Source organism: Bos indicus, chromosome 15 (assembly GCF_029378745.1).
Source record: "Bos indicus isolate NIAB-ARS_2022 breed Sahiwal x Tharparkar chromosome 15, NIAB-ARS_B.indTharparkar_mat_pri_1.0, whole genome shotgun sequence".
Taxonomy (NCBI): Eukaryota; Metazoa; Chordata; class Mammalia; order Artiodactyla; family Bovidae; genus Bos; species Bos indicus.
Window position 1 is genome coordinate 64,958,753 of NC_091774.1, and position 26,266 is coordinate 64,985,018.

Here is a 26,266-nt window from a genome sequence, read left to right on the forward strand (position 1 = left end):
AACAAACAAAACCCAAACAAACCTTAAAGTTTTTAAAGGAATATCATGGTTACTTAACTGTAGTATTAGATGCATGATTCTGATGTCTTGATAATTAAACACATTAAGACTTCGTGATACTTGCCAATATTTTTACGTAACAATTGAAATGCACCTGTTAGTCGGTCATTGGGACATTCTTCAACTAGAGACCTGAGAGGTGGTGACCAGCAGGTGGCGCTCTGAGTCAGTTCACGGTGGCCTGGATGCCGTGAAAGGCAAACACGCAGACGAGGTGCCTGCTTTAAATCCTCAAAGTAAGGTTCTTTTAACCACTTGTCATAAAACACCCTGAGACACACGTCTTGGAAAATCGAAGTGTCAAGCTCAGCATCTTTGCCACATTTCAAACTAGGTAATTACCTTCTCTCCCAAAGGGAATCTGCTTTATGTATTTGTGTCCTTTCTAGGTTACAGGTTTCCCAAAGGCAAAGATCTTGCCTTCCATTCACTGCATACAATGCTGAAGTGAAATGCTTGTTTTACAATAACAATCTAATTATTCTACGTCCCTCTGAGCTACATGATGACCTGTTACATACTAATTGCTAGTAATATAGAAATGTGCCTGCCTCCTATAAACCCCACACATAAACCTAAGTTTTATTTGACCTAAAGGTAAATTGCTTATTTACTTCTCCTTTTTCATATAAAGTCATTTTTCTGCCATTCCAAATTATAAGTCATTGCCAAATACACAACACTGCATTTTAGTCAGTCATTTTTATTTTCCGCAGAGTTTTTTTTTCAAACTACACACAACAAATACTTTGATATAATCTAAGATAATAAAATAGTTGAACAACTTTTTTTTTTTTTTTAGATTTACATTTGTATAGAAACAATCTGTGGAATTCCTCACTTCAAAACTAAGGTGTCTAAAAACAGTGATTCATCAGCATTGCTTTAAATAATTGTTTGGTTAAAAGTTGCAGTTTTCATTCTCAACTAAAATGTTGTCTCCATGCAGTGTCCCTTGGGTCCAAAGCTTAAGGCCTTGGGAAGGTGGCCAAGAAGAAGAGGATGGCCACTCTTTATCTCTGTCCTTCTCTCGTGTGGAGGACAGTGGCTGGAACAGGGTTGTCATAAAAACCAGGAAGAAAACAAATCAATTGCACATCTCTAGTTTTCAAGGGTCAAAGACATAACAAGTCTGGGCAGAATATGTCCCTATCTGTAGATGGAAGTCCCATCATGACGGCACCGCAGTCCCCGACTTTCCTTGGCTAATCATGTCAGTTATTACCAGAGGCTGTGGCCACTGTCCCTAAGTTCTCCCCCAAGGCCAGTCATTTTGTGACATTTAAGTTCTGCCCCTTGCATCATGTCACTTGGGTGCTATGTCTTGGTTCTTGGTGCCCAGTTAGAATCTACCATCCCCTAAGAAATGCCTCAGCCCACCCTCAAATCCCCAGAATGCCCGAGAGCGTAAGACCCCACAGAGACAGGGACTTTTCAGTGAATCTCCACCCCGAGAGGCTGGGGCCCCTGGCCTATATCATCCCATTGATCTTAGTCCACTCGTAGATGTCCTGTTCACACACGATGTCGGAGTTGATGAGGAGGTATCTGTCACCCACGCAGAAATGCTTCTGACAGGCGGCACATTTGAAACATTCCAGGTGATACACTTTGTCCTTCACCCGCATCGTCATCTCGTAGGCACGGATCCGCTTGTCACAGGATGCACAGAGACCATCTTGGCCGAAAAGCCTGGGGGGAAGAAAGAGAGAGAAGCTAAAAAGGCAGGTGCAGAGGTAAGACTGGAAGAAACAGCCTGAGGACGGGTTCCATGATGTAGGTTGGATTTCCAAGATGTCGCGAAGCAAGGAAGAGTTGGGTCCAGACAGACGGCCAACTAATTCATCCACCTCTCCACAACTGACTATGACTAATTCATAGTCTTTCCTAGAAGGAAGAGGGTCCTCTGACATGAAACCATGCCTGGGGCATTTGTGTTTGGCATAACTCGTTCTTCTTCCGAGCTCTCTCCTTGCTTCTAGGATGCCCTAGGACCTGCCTCTGTGAAAAGAGTCTTAACTGAAGTGATTTAAGAGGTTAGCTGTGTGTAAACTGATATAGCCATGATGAAGAAGAGTATGGAGATACCTTAAAAAACTAGGAATAAAACTACCATATGACCCAGCAAGCCCCCTACTGGGTATATACCCTGAGAAAAGCACAATTCAAAAAGGCACATGTACCCCACTGTTCATGGTAGCACTATTTACAATGGCCAGGAATTGGAAGCAACCTAGATGTCCACTGACAGATGAATGGATAGAGAAGTTGTGGCACACACACACACACACACACACACACACACACACACACACACACAGGAATATTACTCAGCCATAAAAGGAAGGAATTTGAGTCAGTTGTGGTGAGGTGGATGAAGCTAGAGCCTGTTATACAAAGTGAAGTAAATCAGACAGGGGAAAACAAATGTCATATATTAACACGTATATATGGAACCTAGAAAAGTAGGACTGATGAACCTGTTTACAGGGGAGGAATGGAGACACAGATGTAGAGAATGGACACAGCAGAGGAAGGAGAAGGTGGGATGAATTGAGAAAGTAGCATTGACATATACACACTGCCATGGGCAAGATAGATAGCTGGGCGGAAGCTGCTCTGTAACACAGGGAGCCCAGCCTGTGCTTTGCGACAACCTAGAGGGTAAATCAGGGCAGGGGACATATATATATCATGTATAGTTTTACATACATAATTATGACTTACTCATGTTGTACGGCAGAAACAAACACAACATTGTAAAATAATTTTCCTCCAATTAAAAAAAAAAAAGGTTAGGCATGGATTGTGTGTTTCCTCCCAAGGGAACTTTTATTTTAGAAGGGGAGCAGGAGTAAAGCCCAGGGGCCTTCTTGAGAGGAATGCAATGAAATGGGCCTCTTTCTGAGGCTCCCTCCCACACACTATCACATCAAGGGCTCTAATTCCACCCCCAGGGAGGGCTGGTCATTGACTTCTCCAGAGCCACACAGGCCATTGCACACAACAGCTTCTGGGAGATGGAGGGAGCTCAACAGTGAACAGTCCCTCAGCCACCCGGGGGACGAGCAGTATCTCTCCATATTGAATGGAAGATCCTAATTCAAGATCCTCGCTGGCCCAATGGCATAAGTCTCTGAAAATCTTCTCTTCTGTCATCAAAATCAAGACCCTCCCAAGTCTCAGTTGACTGGTCACTTATTTTAAGCAATATGCGGTGTCAAAGCAGGAGATGCACTATGGTGGAGCCTACCGCATGCTGAGTTGCTTCAGTCCTGTCCGACTGTGCGACTCTATGGACTGTAGCCCTCCAGGCTCCTCTGCCCATGATTCTCCAGGCAAGAATACTAGAGTGGGTTGCCGTGGCCTCCTGCAGGGGATCTTCCCGACCCAGGGATCAAACCCGCGTCTCTTACATCTCCCGCATTGGCAGGCAGGTTCTTTACCACTTGTGCCACCTAGGGAGGCCGGAGCCTAGTGCAGTGGTTCTCACAGTGTAGTCCTGGGACCAACCGCATTGCATCCCCCGGGAACTTGCTAGAAGCGCACACTCAGGCCCTCCTGACTGAGACCTCTGTGGGTAGAGGCCCAACCGTCTGTCTGGTCCTGAATACGGCCAGGTGATGCTAATGCAGGCTGAAGTTTGAGAATCAGCCCGCACGAGTTGGATAACACAAGTGCTGGAATCAGAAGACTCCGATTCAGGCAGGACCGGCCCTGAGTACCTAAGTGACCCTGTTGAGACCTCTGTTGACTGTGAACTTGTGGAATGACGGTCATCACAGCATCAACCTCACCCGGCTGTTGGAGGATGGAATGCAACAAGTCAAAGCTCCAGTGCTCAAGGGTGAAGCCAACGCTGGCTGGGTTTTAACACATTTTGGGGGTATTCCCAAAGGGGCCAGTCTTGCTGCCTGATTACATGGCATGTCAGCAGGTCTTTTCCATGGGAAACCTTCAGGGAAGTTTTAGGTAAATGGTTGTTCCTCTCAGAAGTTCTTAGGAACTTCAGCGTAGCAGCGAATCAACTGGTAGGCTCTGAGAGGATGTAGAGGCGATGAGAGCAGTTGACAAATTTAGAGCAGAATGAATGGAACCAGGAAGACATGGTCTGTGGGTAGAGAGCTCGCAGGTACAGACAGGCTGGCTAGTTTCCCTCCAAATCCCACTCTCCATGCGAAGATCTCCGAGTGTTTTCAAGGCCCCACCTGGGTGCAAACTCATTACTGGGGGAAGAACACTTCATCCCAAGATGGCAGATGGTGGAACTGTCGGGAACTGCCACCTTGGAGGTCATGGAGTGGAAAGACAGTTCTGATTTCCTGATTGTTCAGTCAGAGGAGTTTGGGCCTGAGTGAGAATAAACGACTCACAAAACAGCATGCGTGGAAAGCAGCCAACCGCCTGGAGTGTGTGGCCCTTACGGAAGGGGAGCGTTTATTAAAGGGAAATCAGGGGGTAAATTACACACACGTCAGGCAGTTGATGACGGGAAGCATGAAGGACTAATATCTGGGAGACACCTTCAGATCCCAACATCACCTCCAATCAGCCAGTTCTCCTGGAGCCAGGGACATCCTCTGCCTTGGCTTCCGTGTCTTAAGCTGTAAGACAAGAGAACTGAAAGGGAAGGAAGGCCTCTACAGCCCCTTCCAGCTCTGGTGTGCTGAGACTTCACTAAGTGAAAATAAGCTAGGACTTGACATCTAACTTGCACATTCACCTCTGGCACCAAGAATTGGTAACTTAGGCTGGCTATCCCAGAAACTGACCCAGAGGCCAGGATTTATTAAGGATGTGTCATCAGGGAAAACAGGTACAGTGGCGAGGGAAACCAGACAGAAGATGGAAGGCAGGCCAAGTTGCAGTCTTGGGCCAAGTCCCCCAGAAGGGAGCTTTGGCCTGAATGCACGGGGACTCTGGGGTGTAAGTTATGTCTCCAAGCGGCCTTGGCTCCAGGCAAGATTACTAGACTTCTGTCTCTGGCAGTGCCAGCCACTGGGCAAGGTCTGCTGGGCATTGGGTGGGTGGGTGGGGGTACTGGGCAGGCTTCTGGCTTTAACAGAAAGGTGCTGTTGAAGGTAAAACAATAGGGGGTAGGGGCTGCACTGAGCACAAAAATCGTAAAAAGGGATCTGAGGGGATCTGGACTTGGTACTGACATTAACAGCTACTGTTAAGTTCCCAAGAAAACAACATAAATAGCACAGGGTTTATTTGGGTTCAGGCTTCCCTGGTGGCTTAGATGGTAAAGAATCTGCCTGTAATGCAGGAGACGTGGGTTCAATCCCTGGGTCAGGAGGATCCCCTAGAGAAGGGGATGGCTACCCTCTCCAGTATTCTTGCCTGGAGAATTCCATGGACAGAGGAGACTGGTGGGCTGCAGTCTATGGGGTCGCAGAGAGTCGGACACAACTTAGCAATTAAGAGTTTATTTAGGTTCTGCATGGGGATCTCCTGATTTTGTGAGGCTAAATGTCTGAAAAAGACTTTAACGGGCCAGGCAGCAACTGGAAACCCTGGAGAGAAGCTCTCCTGGGGTGACGGTGGGGGGTGGGGGGACGGGGGCAAGGACTGAACACCATCCCAGCACACATATCCTCACTCCTCCAACTTGCCTTTTGCAAAGGCGCTGTCAGCTATGTGAAGAATGCAAGCAAACAAGTCCATGGCTGAAGGGCCATGCCTGCAGCAAGAAACGATTTTTCTCCTCTGTCAAGAGGTGTCATGTCTGAAGCTTCCACCTGCCCATTTTAATAACAATAATATAAATATGAAAGGATGGCTGGAAACGCCTGCACTAACACAGAGTTAATTAACATGTTGCCTAGGAATGTAGCAAGGAAAAGAATTATTTCATGTCACCAAGACACAAGTTAATTAACACTGGGTCTCCCAGACTATTTTTTTTTTCTATCCTTTTTAAAAATGCAAGAGATTAACAAGCCCAGGCAGCACGGAGTTTTCTTCTTGAATGTTATATAAAACCTCAGAGATAGGGAGAAACCTGGGCTCTTTTGACCTTACTCTATCTGTACTTCATTTAATAAGATTCAAATGATTTGACAGGGATGTAGTCAGGGGGCCCAGTGGGAATCATTTACCCGTCTGCTTTTCCACACTGATTTGGCAAACTAGTAGGGAGGAGAATCAGGTCTCTATTTACCCCAGTTCTATGTTCTTGTTCCTTAATAATAATAATAATAATAAATGGTGAAAATTAAAATCATGATCCTTGGAAACTTCTTTTCTCTGAACCACCAAATCTGCAAGGACTTTAATCAGGAAATTTAGGGGGGAGAAAAAGCTTATTCTGTCAGTCTCTGGGTAAACAGATAAGCTTGCTTCACCATGGAATTGCCTGCAGTTTTTTTTTTTTTTTTTTTTTTTTAATGTAAAATGCTCTGAGGGCAGGTTTGGGAGAAAGAGCTGGCCTGGCAGCCAAGGGCACTGGAGTCTAAACAAGCTTCCCTGGGTTGGGTGGTCCTAATGTATTAAGGCTGCATGCTCCACAGACCCTGTACCCCGCGAAGATGGCAAAAAAAACTGACAGCTGCACAGTCGAGCAGGTTTGACAGCAGAGGGCATGGAGTTACCTCTGCCGCAGCTAATATGGAACTGGAAATTTCATATGAAACTAGAACATTCCAGGCAAAGGCACTCGTTTGAGAATCGGAAAATTCACATAGCCAAATGTATGACCCAGAGTATCCGAGATAGCTTCAGTGCCTGTCTCAGTGGGTGTTCTAGAGTTCCTCTTTTGCCTTTCCATTCTTCCATCACTTTGTTCATTAGGTCGGGAAAGACTCTAATGATAAACGTCATGAGGGTTACTGAAAGACAGCAGCTGACTGAAGCGACTTAGCAGCAGCAACATCTATTTGATACCCATGCACCATGCCAAGCACCTTACATGTACCACCTCATCTAATTCCCACCCCTTCCTGGAAGCAGGTACTGCTATTCTATAACCCCATTTTACAGATGAGGAAATTGAGGCTTAGGAAGGTTATGTAACTTGTCCAAGGTCACAGAGCTAGAAAGCAGTGATGCCAGGGCTCAAATCTACAGCTGACTTCAGGGCCTTCCTGCTGTGACCAAAACTGCTTGGTGTGCTGGGGTGAGATTGTACTTTCAATTTTTGTAAATTTATTTTTAATTGAAGCATAATTACAATATTGTGTGGGGTTCTGCCATACATCAATATGGATCAGCCATAGGCATACATATGTCCCCTTCCTCTTGAGCCTCCCTCCAACCTCCCACCCCATCCCACCCCTCTACGTTGTCTCAGAGCCCCAGATTGAGTTCCCTGAGTCATACAGCAAGTTCCCAATGGCTATCTATTTATAAACATTAGTGTATATGTTTCCATGCTACTCTTTTTAAATTTCTCATCACATTATATTGAGATCTTACAAAAGAATACTTATAACCTATGCATATGTTTTTGAAGCATCAAATGAGCTGCTAGGAATCCACCCTCAAACTTACAAGCTTCAAAACTCTCAGTTCCCTTGGCATACCCTGTGCCTTCCTTCACCACCCTCTCCCTTTGTCTGACCCCCAGAGGGAACCATTATTCTGAATTTTGTGCTCATCACTCTCTTGCCTTTAAAATATGAGAATTGGACCACACAGGCATGTGTCCCCGAGAACATGCTTCCCTAACAGGAGGAAAGGCCAACTGCTCCCCTGCACAGGGCAGCTGAGACCAACGTGATCTCACTGGCCCAGGAGGCAGGCGCCAGAGAGACAGAGCCAGGGCCCCAGGAGGGCGGGGAGGACGCACCTGAGATAGTCTCGGCGGCAGAGCTTCCGGCCCAGCTTGTAGTAGAGGCGCCGGCCCACCTCGCCCAGCCGGCACCCGCAGAGGTCACAGCTGAGGCAGTCCTCGTGCCAGTACTGGTCGATGGCCTTCAGGAAGTAGCGGTCCCCGATGTTCTGCTGGCAGCCTCCGCATGTCAGCAGGGACGGGGGCATCTGCAGCACCTCGTCCACCGGCTCCCTGGAAGGAACGCCGCACATTAGGGATGGCCTCACCTCGGGGAGACGCTGCGCCCACAGAGAACCTCACTCAACTGTCTGGTGACATCGGAGAAAGGAGGGGAGAGCAAACACCTAGGGCAGACGACGGCAGAGAGGCCCCGCCAGCCTTGGGTTAGGACGGGAAAGGGCTAGCCCCTACGTTCTAGATCCTGGAAGAAGCAAGGGCAGGGCACCAAGAGGCACTCAGGCAAAGGGCACTGCAACCCCCCCAGCTACAGCCCAGCCCCCTCCCAGACCTGTGGTCTCTCTTCTTCTTGATCCCCCCTCCCCTCCTACTCTACCTCCACACCTCATCTCCTTCCTCCCCCCATATCCCGGAGCCAAGGGCACTGCCCAACCCGAGGAGACACCAGGACTCTAAGAGCTGCTTGTGGCCAGAACAGTGACTAGCGGGTTAAACATTTTCAAATTCCCTTTTGAATCTCTGCGCCACCTGGACTCCATCCCTTTCCAACTGCACGAATGTAAAGATGAGGATGAAAGGGTCCCCAAATTATTTTAGGTTACTTTCTCTTTCCCAAATAAAAATACCATCAAGATATAATAGAAATTCTCATTATTTTTAACAGAAACTCCACATCCTATCCTTCTTATGGAATGAGTCCTTGAGGAAAAATCTCAAGGTGTTGATTAAAGCCACTGTTATATTTATAAAGGAGATCAAACAGACCTTTTTGTACATGAACACTTTTACAGCAGCAAAACTGATTCGCATGAAGTTGATTTAGGAAAGAAAATGGGGAGGGGGCAATAGTTCTTTTCGGGAGAGAGTGTGGAAGGCAATTAAACACTGAAATCTCCTCCAGGCAATTGTTAAGAGTGAGCCTGTGACATGCGTTCTTTTATTACAAAATCATACAGTGTCTCCAGTTCACTTAACTGGAATCTGAATCCTTTTGTTTTACATTTTAAAAGAAATAACCTTACTTGCCAGAAGAAGATAAAAAAAATAGAGTGCGAGAAATGATTCCTGCACCAGATGGGACATAGGAAAAACTGAATACCTGTTGATCTGTAGCAATTAATAAATGCTCTCTTGAACTTCACTCAAACACAAATCTATTTTTCAAAAATCTATTACTTTTGGAAAAATGGACCTGCTGCCAACTGTGAAATTCCCAAAGGGAATTTCCCCTTAGTACCTTGAGGATATAAATCTGTGTCTCCTATTTCCAGCTGATGCTGGCTTACTTGGTGACCTTGCATCCTGACTGGCCTGTGCCCACAGCATTTAAGGGCCTTTATACTTAGGAAGGATGAGGCTCAGGGAATCAGTGTTGATAACACACTCTGACACCTTCAGAGAACTCTGTCTTTAAAGTACACACTTCCCTGTGAATATTCAGGCATATTGAAACCGAGCCCACACTTTGTAGAATGGGTATGAGGGTCCTTTGTGAGATGATCTCCTTTTAGACCAGGGAAGTGTAAAACCCAAACTAATTATCTCCTAAAAACTCCAGACTTTAAATAGAGTTTTAAACATCCACTGAACCCTGACTTGTCTTTGTTTCCACAGGTTATGTATAAGGACTTCCACCCTCCCTCCTGAAAAATAAAACACCCAGCATTTTCCTGTGCCTCGGAATCACTTCTCTTCCCTTTTCACAGCCCGTGGCCTTACTTTAGGCTTTCAGAAACATTCATGGAACCTCAACACCACTGGATGCCCTGACGCAGATCCTGCCAACCAACTGTGAAAGAAGAGAATTTGCACTTAGCTGGTGCAAAACTGCCTGGAATTGAAATGAACTGCTCCTGTTACTCACAGGGAGGCAGTAGGGGCCACCGACGGCACAGTAGAAGAGATCTGTGTGTGTGTGAATTCTGGCTGGCTTTCTGTCTAAATGTTTCATTTGCATAGGCCTAGTCAAGTTTCTGGGTGTAATGTGGAGTTGCTGATCAGACTGACCTCAGTCACACTGACCCAAGTATGTACACATTGAAGCATCTGGTAGGGTAGTGGTCCACAGGAGAAATGTTAAGCCAAAAAGCTACTGTCTGTGATGGCCTAAGATGAGATAGGAAAGGACTGGATAAGATATTGGCTCTATCTTTCTATAATTAAAGATAATATCACATTATCTTTGGTGGATGTTCCAAGCCAATAACTGTGGGACTCAGCCTCTAATTAATATTTTACATTCTCCTAGAGCCTATCTGAACATTACACCTCAATACACTTTGGCCTGGATTTCCGGGATAATTTCTCAACAGTTTCCAAGGAAGATATGGGGAAAAAATGCTCTGCAATAATTTCTCAGCTAGCTGGTCCATCTCCAATTAGAGCCTATCTTCACTGGGCAAAAAATAAAGCAAAGGATAGAGAAGAGCACCCTACTGAGCATCCTTCCGCAGATGCCTGCTGTGTTATGAGGTGAAGATGTTTCAATTTTCCAGTCTCTTTGTGAAAAAGCACAAACTTTGAAAGGAGCAAACTTCCTTCAGGGAATTGAAACCTCCAGATTTATCTTCTAATAAAAAGATTAGTGACTAAGTTCTGTTGCTCGAAAAAGCATTAGGCACCTTTCAAAGGTAATTCATCCAAATCACTCTTTTATTGTATTACTATCATCTTGCCCAGGCTCTGAAAACTCAGGGCTAAGTGGTAATTCTAGGTTTGTAAAAAAAAAAAAAAAAAAAAGTGAGCAAAGCACCCTTCCCAGAGTTTTCCTAAATAAATACTTAAAAAAAAAAAAAAAAAGCAATGTTATTTTTTTTCCCTGAGAATTTAAGGAAGCTGGGTTTTTGTTAGAACAAACCTGACTCCTTGTAGATCTGGCTTCTGAACCTTCAAGTTTGAATAGTGATGTTTATATTCTCACTGGATCATGGTTACTTCCTGTGTTTTATGAGAACACGCTGAGCTTTTATGCTGGTAACTGAGGGTAAAACCCAGGTATATAAACACCATAGGAGGCTGAAATTGGGAGGAGGTATTTCAATCAGGAAAGCACAATTCTTTTAAAGCAGGAAAACAAAACAAAACAAAACAAATGCCTCTTAAAAGCACAAATGGACAAGTCATTAACCAGCTCCTTTGGTCTGTGTAACAAATCCCTTCAAAGGATTTAGATGGGGACTTCAAAGGCATAAAAATTCTCAAAACCAGACAGCTAATGAATCTTAAAAGGGCATTTGCGCTGAGGGGAAAATGACATCTTAAACATCCCTTTCTCTCCATGTTAACACTGAGCAGTGGGCTGAAGGTAAAGATTGGGAAGAGGGGGATACTTCAAGCCAGTCGGGGCTCAGAAAACAAATGCGGTTCATTTAGAGCTCTGGTTCCCAGACCCCAAACCCTTTGAGATTGTGACAAAAGCCGTAAGACTCCGCTCTCTGGAAAAATTCACCTAATACCCAAAATGGTGCACTAACTTTGGAGGTTCAAAGGTACCCATCGGTGGACTCTGAAGGGAGAGGCGTGTCCGCGTATCCAAACTAACTCCCGTGTTGTTCGGCTGCTCTAAAGTCTCTGGAGGCCTGAGTGAGCTCCGAGGTGAACTCTCGCACCTCCTCACCCGCGGGTCCCCGGCGCCGTGGGCAACCGCTCCACCTGCGGGCCCGGAAGGGGACCGTCGGGTACCTGGGGTGGGGGGCTTCACTTGTAGTGTCCCCCTTTCCTGGACCAAACGGACAAAGAGAAGGAACGAGAGGGAAGAAGGGAGCAGAATCGAGTCCTGAAGGCTCTGGGGACTGCACCGGCGCGCCTCTAACCTCCCCCTGTGCATGCTCCTGTGCAAACTTTCTGGCCCGAAGTGGCTTTAGGGAGCGTCCCAGGGAGCCGCGAGGGGCCCGCTGAGGCGCCGGGCCGACCCCTCTTCCTGCCGCCCGCCACCCAGCCCCTCTCCCAGTGTCCCTGGAGTCACCCAAGAGGATGCGGGAGCCCGGCGCACGGCAGAGGGAACCAAGGGCACGCCGCGGGCGCGCACCTGGAGCCTTCTAGCCGGCCGCCCGCCCCACCCCGCCGCCCCGGGTCGCGAGGCCGTGGACCCTCGGTGGCAGGGGCGTCGCACTTACTCAGATGGGTCCAGGCTCTTCCTCTCGATGGCCGAGGACATTGGGGAGGGAGGTGGCGTGCCAGGCGGCGGGGGCGCTCCCTTTGTGGCGCGGGGCTGGCCGGCTGCCGGGGCTCGGACCCCCTCGGGTGCTCGGGCGCCGCCGCCGCCGCCGCCGCTCCTGCGCCTCTTCTTGCTCCGGCGCTCTGGCGGCGAGCTCGCCCCTCCGCGCTCAAGGACAGTCACCGCGCTCCCTTCAAACGCCAAAGAGAGAGAGCGAATCACCGGGCTGCCGGCGCGCCGCGGCCGAGGAGGGGACCGGGGCGCGCAGCCTGGCCCCGGGCGGCTGCAGCTGCTACTGCTGCTCAGGACTTAACCTTCCATCCCGGTCCCGCCGCCACCGCCGCCACCGCCGCCGCCGCCGCCGCCGGGTCTGGCTCGGCTCGAGCGCTGTCGCCGGCTCCGCGCCGCCCGCGGGGATGGTGCGCGCCCGCCCGGCCGCCCCGCGCCCCTCGCACCTTCAGCCGGCGTTGCGGCGCGCAGCTCGCCGCCGAGGGCAGGGAGGGGGCGGCGGCCTGGGGGCGGGGAGGGGACACCGCGCCTCTCTCCCCCGGCTCCCTCCTCTCTTGGGAAGGTCTATTTTCGCTCAGCTTCCCTCTGTCTCTGGTTTCATTTCCTTTTTCCTGATCACGATTCAAACACAATAGAAGGAAATCACATTTAAAGAGACAGCTGCCCGGTCCGCCCCCCCCCCCCCACATCTTTTTTCTTCCCTTTTTTTTTTAAACGGGGCTCCTGGGGATTAGCGATACAAACAGCGGCAGCCGCAGCAAGACTGAGTTGGCTTCTTAAAGGGGCCCAGCGTCGGGGACAGGGAGACTCGCTCAGAGAACACCTCTCCTTGGAGAGGCGGCTGGGTTGCCTGTAAAGCATTCTTTAGGGCTTTCCCTCTTCGGCGTTCCCCTTTTGGTTAACTAAGATTGAAAGTGACCAGCGGGCCGCTCAAGGAAGAAAGAAAAAACGAAAATGTGAAATAAACACATACAGAGATGTACGCGTTCCAAGTGGCTTTCGCGCGCGTCCGGGGTTGGAGGTCCCAGGTCCGCGGTCAGGGAACGCGGAGATGCCCCCAAGACAGCGCGGCTCTGCTGGCTGAGGACTTATGACTGCGTCCGCGCTCCAAAAAGACGACGGGAGCTGTGCGAACAGGGACCGCACGGGCTGGGTACGCCTGAGCAGTACCAGGGGCAGCTAATCCCGAGGGAGGGTGTTTGGGAGGGACCAAGCTGGTCTGAGTCTCCTCTCCATCTGCTGGCGGCAGAATTCCCTCCCTCAGCATCTTTAAAAATCGGACCCCTGCGGTTAAACTGGCCCCTCCTGTAAAGGGCCAATAGCACTCTTCACAGAGAAAAGTGCCTCTCCAATGATGGAAAGCAACGCTTAGAGACTATTTTGCCCTGGGTCAGGAAAAGAGAGAGAAAGCAGACTTGTTTAGTTCAGGTTTCCCCTCTAATCTCAAGGGCAAATTCCAAGAAGCGAAGGGAATGTAGAAGGGGAGAGGAGGAAGCTAATAGTCTTCTCTTCAATAGAGCAAAGCTTTAGGTCCCTTGGGCCTCATCAGAGTTCCCTGAAAATAATTGCATTCAGAAATTATTACTAAAGGCCTACTTGTGCATGCCACAAGTCTTGTAAAGAAGAAGCTACCAGTATTCTCAGGATCCATGGTTTTACAGGAGCAGTCTAGATCATGGTCATGGACACTGTATTCCCGTTTTAAAGATGGCACTGAAGAGTCTGGATGAGTTCACCCCGGAAGGTGGTGGTTGAAGTCAGAAGTACATCCCTGTAGGCTTCGTTTTCCTTGTTTAAAGCTGATTCTAACTTCTCACATGCATACCTAGAATTTACCATTGTCTGCATGCTCTTGTCCTTTTCTTATGTCCATGTCCAAAGCTTAGGTCCCTATGGGTATAATAAAAATCTCTCCCTGTTTCCTCCACCGTCTCCTATGTGTGTGTGTGTGTGTGTCAAAGGAAGTCTTAAGAGTAGCTGTGGGTCCAACTCAAGCCTTTCAATCTAAAAAGAACTTCTCCTGCTCAGGCCCTTGTTTTTAATTAAAAAAGGAAAGATGTCTAGCATTTTTAAGTCAGTCTAAATTATGTGATAAACATATAACCCACCACTCTACAATAAAAAATGGAAATAAACAAATAGGCTTTGATGAACAATTCACCTGCTTACAACCAATCAGTGTGGTGGTGAAACGCTAAGACTTGGGCATTGGACTGCATGCGTTTGATTTAGGCTCTTACTTATCAGCTAGTGGAGCCTATCTAGGAAAGTCACTTAATCTGAAGAGGCAGTATTGGGTAGTGGCTGTGAAGTCAGACTGCCTTCATAACAACCCACACTTTCCTACCTGTGATCCTCGTGGAAGAGCAGGAATTTATAAACTCCCAGGATCCTTATATGTCAGTGAGGGTACCAGAGTCTATTGCATCAACTGTTGTAAGGATTAAATGAGTAAACGCATGCAGTGTGGCCCACAGACCTGTAATGAACTGGGGGTAATAATGGATATGAGATTACATGCATGCAAAGCATTTGGTGTATACTAAGCACTCATAAATGGTAACTTCTGTGTTGTAGGAAAAAATTGCCGGGAGAATTTAGAGAGTTTGAAATTAAATTCAAAGGTGAAATGGAGGTTAAAAATAAGAACTTCCCAATTTCTCATGTAGGTTTGAAAACCTGTCCCATTTTTAAAAAGCAAATAGAACAGTGTCCTTTCACTTCATCTCCTTGTGCTCGTATGTAAAACATATATGCATTTTCCAGTTTAATGTTCACTATCTTGATGACTACGTGATGTGTTTTCATCTGCTTGCTTTTATTAAATCTGATAAGTTGCTTCCTTCCTTGCTATATAGTTTTGCATGGAGCCTAAGTTAGTTGTTAAATTAAATATATCCTTGGGTTCCAGGAGGTAACCTCCAAACAGCCAACTTTGGGACATGAAGTTTCCTTTTAATAATATGCTTCTGTTTTGACCCAAATGTGTAAAGAAAGAGTGATTACTGATGACTTTGGGTCAGTTTCTTATCTTTCACCACTCTTTGGGGAGAACTTCCTTAGAGAAAGTGAATATTTGAAATGGTATCTTAAGATTTCAATTTCACACACAGTGGTTGTAAGAAATAACTGCCTGCCGGTGGGATTTCATTTCTATTCAACGGGCAATTAAATTGCTCAAATTTAAGTTTAACATTTAGAATCGAGTCTCAAAATGTGTTTTCATTATGAATAATTTTAAAGCAATCATGACCTTATTGTATCCTTCCATAGCAACCTTATGCCTTATGTAGAAGAGCGACTCAGTAACTAGGAGGCAATTCGAACATGTAAAATGGTCCTTGAGAGTTGAGGAAATCTGGACTTGATTCCTCCCCAGTGGGTTTGCAGTTTAATTCCTTTTACCCACCCCGACTCCTTGCAAATCTTACATACCTTAAAATTTAGAAAATTTTCAAGTTTTCCTTCCTGAATGTGAATGTCACAGGAAGACTGAATCAGTTGGCATGATGATTCTGACTCTAGGTGGATTACTTTCTTCCTGTTGGCATTTTCTATTCTTTTTGCTTATTACATCTACAATTGTTTTCTCAGGAAGAGCAGTTTCAAGTGACTAAGGCTACATTTCTTTGCTAAAGTGGACTTCTAGTAGAAAGGAAAATGCAAATGTCATTGGGAAGATGCCAAGAATGACAATTTACCTCTTCTATGTTGTTTTTTTTTTTTTTTTTTGCCACCTTTAGAAGCCAAGTTGCATCATATACCTGTTAGTTGTGACATTCATGTATAGGAACAAAAATAAAGATTTGTCTTACTATGGCTTCAGCTCCCATGGAAACTTCTTTAAACAACTCAGCTGTCATAGGAATCTGGTTTCCAAACTCATCTCAAAACATTTCAGGGCATGTTGATGGACATATTTTCAGCATGTTAGATCTATCAGTAACATTTGTGAAAAATAAACCAGTTTTCCTATATAGGAGAAAAAAGCCCCACAAATCTTTTTGAAAAATCTTTATCAACTGAGTTTAGGAGATGAGCATAGGTGTCAGAAGGCATAACTCAGCTGTTTACCAGCTGGGTGACTTGGGGGAAGTTATTTCACCTCTCTGAACCTCAGATTCTATATCTGTCAAATGGAGGCAACAGTAAACTCAGCAGGGTTGGGACTAGAGTAAGGTCACAGGGATATCTGCTTACTTCACAGGAGTTTTAAGAGGATTCAATAAGATCATGTGTATAAAAATGCTTTGCACAGTGATGTAAATGCTCAGAAATGATACCTGTTGTTATTACCCCATCTTTCAGAAGTCATCACTACTGTATCAGGAAGCAGCCATCTCCTAGCCAGTCAGGACATCCACCAAAGAATGCTGAGACTGGGGTGCTGTAGAAAAAGCTGAAGTGTACCTAAGACATAAGCTGGCTTCAGGCTTGGGAAGCCCCCACTTTCCAATCAGAAATTCAGGAATGTGACCATTTAGGTCCTAGGTACGCTGTTGACAGCTTCATCGCTTCCCTTCATCTGCTTCAGCCACATCCCTGATTGCATGTTTCTGATTTTCCCCTTTCCAGCAACTTCTAAATCACCTGTTAGGACTGAGATGAGAGACAAAGTCAAAGTGCTTAAGTAACTGCCCCCAAATGTCACAACTCTACAGCGAGGTCTTAAGCAGAGTTAAACTCATGGCATGTCTGAGTGGAAGGAGCCTCTGAAATGTGATTTCCCAGCTTGCTCCTTGGAGCAGTTTGAAGTGTTTCCCTAGTAGGCTCCACCCGTTCCTGCTCCAACCACAGCAGCTCTGCACCTATTGACATGTTGCTCAGCCTCTCTGGACTTCAGCTTCTGCATCTGTAAAGTGGGCATATTCAGGGTACCTATCTCACGGAGCCGCTATAACAATTCTGTGAAATGAGACATATTATATAAGGTACTCAGAAAGGAGACAGGCACAGAGTAAGCTTCTGCAGAAGATTCGGCTTATACAGAGAGATTCCAGCTTTAAAGTATTTGAACACCCATTGGTGATTCAGGGCCCCATTGATGGACAAGGCAAGTGAGACCTAGAGTCAACAGTTCCTTCTTCTGTCTCTGTCCCCTTCAAACCCTCCCCCACCTTCTCTCTTGGGTACCAGACCTTGAATTTATTTGCTGCTCTGAATTCAAGGGGGAGTCAGAGCTGGGCGAGCTGGTCAGAGCTGTCCTGATGCCCTTTGTTCATGAGATTCATATCCTCCCTTTAGTTTCTCAGACGCAGACCTGCCTGAGTGACACAGCACAGTGCCTGGGACGCTCCAACGGCACACCTGAAGTCCAGCTCCTTTCTGTGGCCTTGAAGGCCTTATCCTATCTGGCCCCTTCTCCTCTTTTTCATTACAACCCTTTCACTATGCTAGATCCACACTGATGTTTTCCCTAAACTTTAAAACAAACCAAGTCAACTCCTATTGGAGGGCTTTTGCACCTGTCCTTTCCTCTGCCTGAGATGCTCTTCCTCTAGAGCATCCTATGGCTCCCATGTATTTCATTCTGGTTCAAATGTTTATCCTCATAAGAGCCTTTTAAAATCCCATTTCTTATCATCCTCCATTCCCTTATCCCGCTTTATTTTTCTTCCTAGTATCATCATTACTTCTACTTTACTACATATGTGTTTGTAGTTTTTTATGGGTTTGGTTTTGACCTTTCTTCCCAGCTAGAATATAAACTCCATAAGAATATGACTTGTTTCCAATTGTGTCTTTAGGACCTAGAATGTGCCTAGCACACAGTAGGCTTTCAATAACTGTTCGTGGAATGAATAAATGACAGCCCCACTCCCTGTGGCCAAAATATGCCTGCACTATACTCTCCAGGTAAAAGTTGAGAGGGAACTTGAAGATCACTTGTTTTCCTAGAGCATTGCTATTGGGAGAAAATAAGGGCCCATATACCATTCAGAGTCAGACCCAGGAATTTGGTTTGGGAACCAGATCAAACTCTTGGCTCCTAGGAACACACAGATACAGGTGGTGTCAGTAACAAGGACCTGCTTTGAAGCTTGATTCTCCACTGCAGGTCCCCCATGCCCACAAGGAGACGTAGTTACAGTGGGCTAGTGCATAGAATGCAGTCAATTCTATGCGTAAAGGCACAGGCTTTGGATATAGATCGGCTTATGTTTTAGTCCTGGCTCTTTCAGCTCTGTGGTTTTAGGCAAATCATTTGATAGCTCTGAGCCTCAGTTCCGTCACGTGTAGAATGAGGATAATTATATCTTCATCACAGGGTTGGAGGAATAAAATGAGATCATGCATGTCAAATGCTTAGCACAGGGCTCAATGGATGGCAGCTATTATTAGAATTAATGAAGCTAAGAGAACCTCAGAGGAGGACAGGCGACCAGGGCAGGCCTTTCTTGACACGCAGGTGGATAACTGGAGTTATGTTACAATATAGGGCTCAGTCCAAGCAGGTGGGGTCAGCCTCCTTGCCTGGGGGACTCCTGCCTTATCTCACCAGCTCGGGCAACCCCCAACCCCCAGGGGGCAGGTGGGTTAGACTCACAGACAGTTGGCCCAGCTCCATATTCAGATAAGCAACAAAAAGAGATGGCATCAGGAGCCTTTCCTGGTCACTGGTTCTTCAGAGTTGGGGGTCTCTGGTCTGAGACATCTCACTCCAGACAGACCTTCCATTGGAGGAGGGGCTGGGCTGCTTCTGGGGAAGCAGTGTTTTCTGACATTCGTGTCTAGCTGAGGGCCCTGAGCCTGGCTGGGGAAGGGAGTCTGACCTTCCTGATGGCACTTGACTTCCTAAGCTCCAGACCTCAGGGGAAAGGAGTCTTGTATGTGATGCTCCTGGAAATATCTGTAGCTAAGGGAGATATCTTTCAGCCAAAACCAGGGAAAGAGCTGCTTGCTTCTTAGTGCCAACTTTCTCTGCTTCCCTTCAGCTACCCCTCATGTATCTGGCTGCCTCACTAACCCATCTGGACTACTCTTTTCTTCTCTGTCACCACCCTGCTCAAAAATTTGCAATGACTCCCTTATTGCCTGTGATCATTGGCAAGTCGCTTAACCTTTTGGGATCTTGATGCTCTCATTTTATAGAAGAAAGAGGTGGACTGAAAGGTTAGAGCTGCAGCTCTATGTGAGATTCTGTCCTTCCAGAAGATCAAGACAAACTCTTGATGATTCCATGAAAGATGCTTGTGACCCTGCCCATCCCATCGAATCAACTTCACATCCCAAACCCCTAGAGCCTGACCCTTCCCACCAACCAGGCTGCTCCTCTTTGACCTCAGACATCCGGCTCATGCCCATTTCTGTGCACTGTTTTATTCGGTTCTTTCCATCAGGAATGTCTGCTTTGTCTGTGCTCCAAAACTTTGGTGCTAGAATTGTAGAGGGGTTAAGAATAGAGATTAATAAACCTGGTTTCTAGTCTCCACTTTACAACTTACTATCTGGGTAATTAATCTTAGGCAAATCTCTGTGCTTCAGTGCCTGCAGTGATAAAACAGAGGCGATGATAAATATAGGGTGAAGAGGCATGGCTGAGATAATGTATGCAGCAGGCAGAGCACAGAGCCCGGCACACAGTGAGTGCTCGGTAACAGCAATCATCCTGCAGTTTGTACAAAATCCTCCCCAGTCTTCTCTGCCTCTCCAGATTGTGTCCATCAACTTGGAGCCCACTCAAGCCACATCTCTGCACTGAAGGTTTCTCTGTCCCCTGAACTCAACTCCTTCCAGCTCTTGGTTCTGGGGCCTGGGTAGGTGCTCATTAGACTCTGCCTTGCAGAGCCATGATTTTATGTGTGCACACCATCTTGCCATCTCATAAGTGACTTATGTTCTTAGAGAAGAGAGATCATAATTTTCATTTTCACTAAATATGGAGATATTCAATAATTCCTTTTGAATTAAAGACTTCACATATCACCACCATTTTATCAATTTCCCAATTCCTAGCTTCATACTGACATTCGTCAATATGTGAGGGTCTCCCCGCTATCAGTATTGAGGATGGCCCATGCTTTGTCAGTTACAGACCTCTTTAAAAACCTGCCAACTCAAAACTATAAAACTCTTATAAGAAAATAGGGTAAAAAGTACATGACGTTGGATTTGGCAATGACTTCTTGAATATGACACCTTTTATTGTCACAGGCTACAAAATGAAAAACAGATGAACTAGACTGCAGGTTAAAAACTTTTGTGTATGAAGGACAGTATTAGGAGAGTGAAAATGCACCCTATGGAATGGGAGAGAATATTTGCAAATCATATATCTGATAAAAGGTTAATATCTAGAATATTTAAAGAACTCCTATAATTCAACAGCAAAAAACAATTAAAAAACGGGCAAAAGACTTGAAGAAATATTTCTCTAAAGAAGATATACAGATGGCCAATAAGCAGAGAGAGAGAGTTTCAAGAAATAATAATCAACAGAGAAATGCAAAACACAGCCACAGTAAAGTACACTTCACATCCATCAGGACAACTATTATCCCCCAAACAGAAAATGAAGTGTTGGCAAACATGTGGGGAAATTGGAAATCCCATGGTCTGCTAATGGGAATATAATATATATATTATATACAACATATGGGCTTCCCTGGTAGCTCAGCTGGTAAAGAATCTGCCTGCAATGCAGGAGATTCTGGTTTGACTCCTGGATTGGGAAGATCCCCTGGAGAAGGGATAGGCTACCCACTCCAGTATTCTTGGGGTTCCCTGGTGGCTCAGATGGTAAAGAATCTGCCTGTAATGTGGGAGACCTGGGTTTGATCCCTGTATTGGGAAGACCCCTTGGAGGAGGGCATGGCAACCCACTCTGGTATTCTTGTCTGGAGAATCCCCAAGAACAGAGCAGCCTGTCAGGCTATAGTCTATGGGGTTGCAAAGAGACACAACTGAGTGACTAGGCACACATGTATAATATATATTATATATATATAATATATTAATGTAATATAGTTTATGGTATAAGCAGGTTCTGCAAAAAATTAAAAATAAATTAATATATGATTCATCAATTCCACTTCTGGGTATATACCCAATAAATAAATATGCATAAAATGTGTGCATACTATCTTGCCACCTCATAAGTGACTTACATTCTTAAAGAAGAAAGGTCTACCTTAAAAAAGAAATCCTGTCACATGCTACAACGTGATTGAAACTTGAGGATGTTATGCTAAGTGAAACAAGCCAGTCATAAAAGGATAAAGACTGTATGATTCCACTCATACGCGGTACCTAGAGTAGTTAAATTCATAGAGACAACGAGTAGAATGGGGGTGGCCAGGGGCTGGGAGAGAGAAGAGTTGTTTTTCACTGGATATCATATTTCAGTTTGGGGAGAATAAAAAACCTTCTGGAGATGGGTAGTGGGTGACAGTTGCTCAACAGTGTAAATGTGCTCAGTGCCCCTCAGCTACATCCTTGGGAGTGGTTAAAATAGTAAATGTTACGCCGTGTGTATTTTTCACACACACACACACACACACACACACACACAACCTGGTAAAAGTCAAACACCTCTCCCTAGGTGCACAGCTGTCCAAGGTGCAAAGAATTTTGCCTTTCATTTCAGGGAGCTTGCAACCTTCTCAGGTTCACCCATAGATATATTTAACAACATCCAGTGTTATGGTGGCACTAGTGGTACAGAACCTACCTGCCAGTGCAGGAGATGTAAGAGATGTGGGTTCGATCCCTGAGTTGGGAAGATCCCCTGGAGGAGGTCATGGCAACCCACTCCAGCATTCTTACCTGGAGCATCCCACGGACAAGGGAGCCTCGCAGGCTACACCGTCCATCAGGTTGCAAAGAGTCAGACGTGACTGAAGCGACTTAGCACACACACACACAAGGCTACAGTGAGCCCTGTTGCATGAACTCTGAGACGTTCTTTGGGCCCCCCAGTGGCAATCCCTGCCCACTTAGGCCCCCGTCAGCAGCGCTGGTCCCTGACTCTCAGATGATCTTCCTTGCAGGCCCGCTAGGCCCCAAGGACGGGGAAAAGGGGGCAGTTTGTTACTATGTACAGCCTCCTCCTTAAAGGGACTCACGCTGTCATCGATTCCTATCTGCCCTCTCCTCTGAGAAACCGAGGGTTAGCATATAGCAGGCACAGGCTCCACATGGAGTGGTGGTGGCAGGATTGGGGTTGGGGTGGGGGGTGGTCTCATAGTAGAGCATCTTGAATGCCCCCTTCAGGGCACAGTCTCTCTCTAGACGACCCTGGGATGCTCGCGGGCCCGTTCAGCTCTTCCCATGCTATTAGGCTATAGTCTTTCCCATCACGCTGCAGAAACTGCCTTGGTCATAGCCTGCAAAGGAGGAGCTGTTAAAAACTCTTCCATTTGTATTTCCTGCATGGCTCTCCATCTGGAAATATCTTTTATCTGGCAACTTTTGCAAAGTGAACTGAATCTTGAAGGAGGTCCTGGCAGGTTTATGCTGGCCTCTCCATCACTCCAATAAGTCATTTCCATCCTAACCTTCACCAGAATCGAGGAATCGTGACTTAGTCCCGAAAACGGGACAGGCATGGCATGGCAGCAAGTCTTCCCGCCCCTGAGGCAGCTTTTTAACCCTGAAAACACCCACTGGGAGGGCAAGAGTGAAATCTAGAAGATTACACTAATACACTTCTCTCAACTCAAACATTACTTCAGCAGGGAAGCCCCCAGCCCCTCATGACTGTACTAGGACCCATCATTATATGACCCCACTCCCAAGCTTTTTGTTTTTAATATTTTTTCCTTTTTATTTATTTAAGTAGAGTTGATTTACAGTGCTGTATTAGCTTCTGGTATACCACAAGGCGATTCAGTTTTTTTTTTTTTTTTTTTTTTTTCAGATTCTTTTCCATTATAGGTATAAGATACTGAATAGTTCCCTGTGCTATTCAGTAGGACTTCGTTGTTTATCTACTCTTTGCCAGTTTGGATCACAATGGATAATTCTACGTTTTGTGGTTGTTAAGTACTGTTGGGTTCCCCCAAACACTGCAGGCTCCGTCTGCGTTGGAATTGAATCCAAGAGCCTAGCCCAGCATGTATTAAGCACCCAATAATTACTTACTGAAGGAATGAACGAATAAAATGCTCTTACCTGCCTCTCCACCAGTTACTTCAAGTCCAGGGTGAAAAACAACTTCTTTTCAGAGTCGGTGTTACTGAAAGAAAAGGAGAGGAACTCTCTGGTAGGTATTTAGAAGTAGAATGGAGGGAGAAGGGGAAAGAGCTCTTTATCTTCAGTTAGGGAAATGTTTTCACAGGTCCCTGATAAACTAGGGACAAATACCTCCAGGGCTTTGCGATGGCCTGAGTGTCCTTGATAGTGTGGCTGGGTGGGGCAAGTTGAGCTTTGGCATGGGGCAAAGGGATGGATTCTAACGGTTTCTTCACTGGTTGAAAAGGCTGCTTCCTGCCCAGCTTTCTTTTTTTTTTTTCTTCGTTATGTACCAGCTCAGCTTTTAACGCGGAGGAGTGGCCCCCTTCTCTAAGTGAGTGGAGGCCGGCAGAGCAGGAGCGCATGGGGGCCCGTCAGCTGGATGGGCCAGTTGCTCTGAGAAGGCAAGTGTCCTGTTTGTGCCTCATACTTTGCAAATCTCACATCCCTGCAGGTCTCAGAAATCCCCCCATCCCTGCCCACCAACTTAGAAAGGCAAGTAGCCAGGCTTCCACTTGACTGGAGAGGAAATTAAGACAAAGTCCTTCCAAACCTGAAACCTGCCTCAACTAGAGTGCCAGGGAATATATTTTCACTGGACTCTGGCAGTCCTGCTGACAGGAAGGTCTTTTGACAATTTATTTTTCAAGAGGAAGAGTTTTCATTAGGCAAAAACCAACTAAAGGCTATATTCAATACCTACTAAATGGTACTTGTTGGGTCTGTTTTTTGAAGATTATAATTAGGAGGAGATGGGCCCATTGTTGTAATTAATACCTGCCTGTTATTGAGCATGCACTATGCACCAGGAATCTTATATGTTTCATCTTAGTTAATCCTAATATAACCTTCTGAGATGAGTAGTAGTAATATTTCAATTTAACAGATAAGGAAATTGAGGGTCATAGAAATTCAATAACTTGCTCAAGTCACACAACTATGTAGTGAGGAAGTGGATGTAAGGTCTTCTGACTCCAGACATTCACTCTTACCACGTCGTGCTCAGTCCCTTAGTCTTGTCTGACTCTTTCTGATCCCATGGACTGTAGCCCACCAGGCTCTTCTGTACATAGAACTTTCCAGACAAGAATACTGGAGTGGGTTGCCATTTCCTACATTTGCTTGTTAACAACACATATTCTGGGGCCCACACCAAATCTACCAGATCAAAATCTCTTGAGGCCTCAGAAAGTCCCTGGACACTCAACCTCCTCGCCAGACACTACACAGCACTGTTTTATTTTCATCCCTGTACTGATCACTATCTGAGATCTTCTCACTTATGCATTTGCATATTTTCTTTCTTCCCCATTAAGTGACAAGTTCCACAAGTGCACCAACAGCACACCCAAAGTTTTATCCCCAGAATACTAAATAAGAGTAGTACCTAGTAAGTACTCAACACTTAACTTAATTACTGAATACATTAGTAGACACTGTCCAAAGCGCTGCGCTAAGGATGCTGAGTTTGGAGACGGGTGAGGAGGAAGAGAATTATTGTTAAGTACTAGTGTCTCCCAAGGCTAAGGGGTGGGGAAATGTTGGCACACATGCCACATATTTGCCACATATTCCAGGGAAAGAAACTCAATCCTAAAAAAATTAAGTGCAAGATGACACAGCACGTCAGTGGGCGAGCCATGTATAATGTTGTCCCTTCCTCAAGGACCTTTATGTCTTACTTGGGAAGCCAAAATGAATGCATATGTAATGGAGAACAGATATATGATTCACAGCAAGGTGCTGAACAGAGATGGAATCAGATTAATTGGATTAAGGAGAAATTGGAGTGGGAATAGATGTGGAAGGTTTTCTGGAGGAAGCATTAATAGAAAGTGAGGTACCCTTGATGAATAAATACCTGGGTATTTCTTTTGTGTCAGACTTGTACTGTGGGCTTTACCTAGAGTGGGGTATTCACATCTCTTACAACACCCTAATGGAGTAAGTATTGTGTTCATAACTTTATGGATGGGGAAACTGAGTCACAGAAAGGTTAAGGAACTTGCTACAGGTCACAGAGCTGAGGAATGAGTAGGGATAAACAGCAGAGGTTTCAAAGCCCATAGTCCTAAGCACCCAGTGAGTGAAGCAGGTGTGACTGGCAGGAAAGAGCCTAAGTGTCTGGGGTCAGGAGTTGGAGGCGTGGTTCTGGGGTACTGATGGAATAAAGACAGGTTCAGGTTTCATTTCACTGGAATATTGTTATGATTCAACTCGACAACCTGTCTGCCATTCCCCCTTGTTTAAAGGCATTGCCTGTCCAAACACACCACCCCTTGGCTGTGATCACAAGTGACTCAAAGATTTATAATCTAATCAGACATTGGCAAAATGAGGGGAATCCCTAGGTGAACAGCCCCCTGACAATAGAGCTCCCTAACCTCTTCAGGGAGAGAAAACCTGGTCCTGGGGACATCGATATAGGACAGGAGCCCACCTGCTGAAAAATGCCAGGAGGTGATGGAGAAGAGAGATTAATTTCAGGTGGTCTCTTATTAATACACTTGACTGTGGGCTGTACTGACTTTACATAACCCGTTCAGTATGTGAGGTCCACTTTCTGGTGGGAGGGTCTGGAGCAGGTCACCCCAAGAGTCAGGGAACATTCAGAAACTAGAGACTTCAAGCTACTTTGTATAAAATTTGGTTTTGGTTTGATGGTGCATCTGCTGGGCTATTTAGATGACTTTGCCTGTGTCACTTATCCACACATAGCAGGAAATTCCCTTGAGGACACATACTCCTCCTCTTTGAGGGCACATGTATTACAGTGGTAAGGTCATCTGGAGCTAGTCTGCCGTCTGCCACCCTGGCAGTTAGGACTTTTGCCCTTCAGTGAAAGCTTCAAGTGCTGCCACTGTTTGTTACACTGTGAACGTCACAAGATTCTAATAGAACCTCAGACATTTCCT

General features: G+C 46.0%; 1 protein-coding gene across 4 annotated transcripts in view; it reads right to left on the reverse strand.

Moving 5' to 3' along the window:
* Window positions 1-743: 743 nt before the first annotated feature.
* Window positions 744-26,266, reverse strand: part of LMO2 (LIM domain only 2) — a 30,541-nt gene continuing 5,018 nt past the window's right edge. The window contains exons 2-5 of one of the 4 annotated variants that reach the window (XM_070804020.1): window positions 23,292-23,355; window positions 12,130-12,361; window positions 7,853-8,068; window positions 744-1,752 (exon numbers count right to left, since the gene is read on the reverse strand). In XM_070804020.1, coding sequence (XP_070660121.1) covers window positions 1,533-1,752; window positions 7,853-8,068; window positions 12,130-12,170 — 477 coding nt within the window. In that variant the 5' untranslated portion in view covers window positions 12,171-12,361; window positions 23,292-23,355 and the 3' untranslated portion in view covers window positions 744-1,532. The other 3 variants (XM_019975535.2, XM_019975533.2, XM_070804019.1) reach the window with 3 other exon arrangements.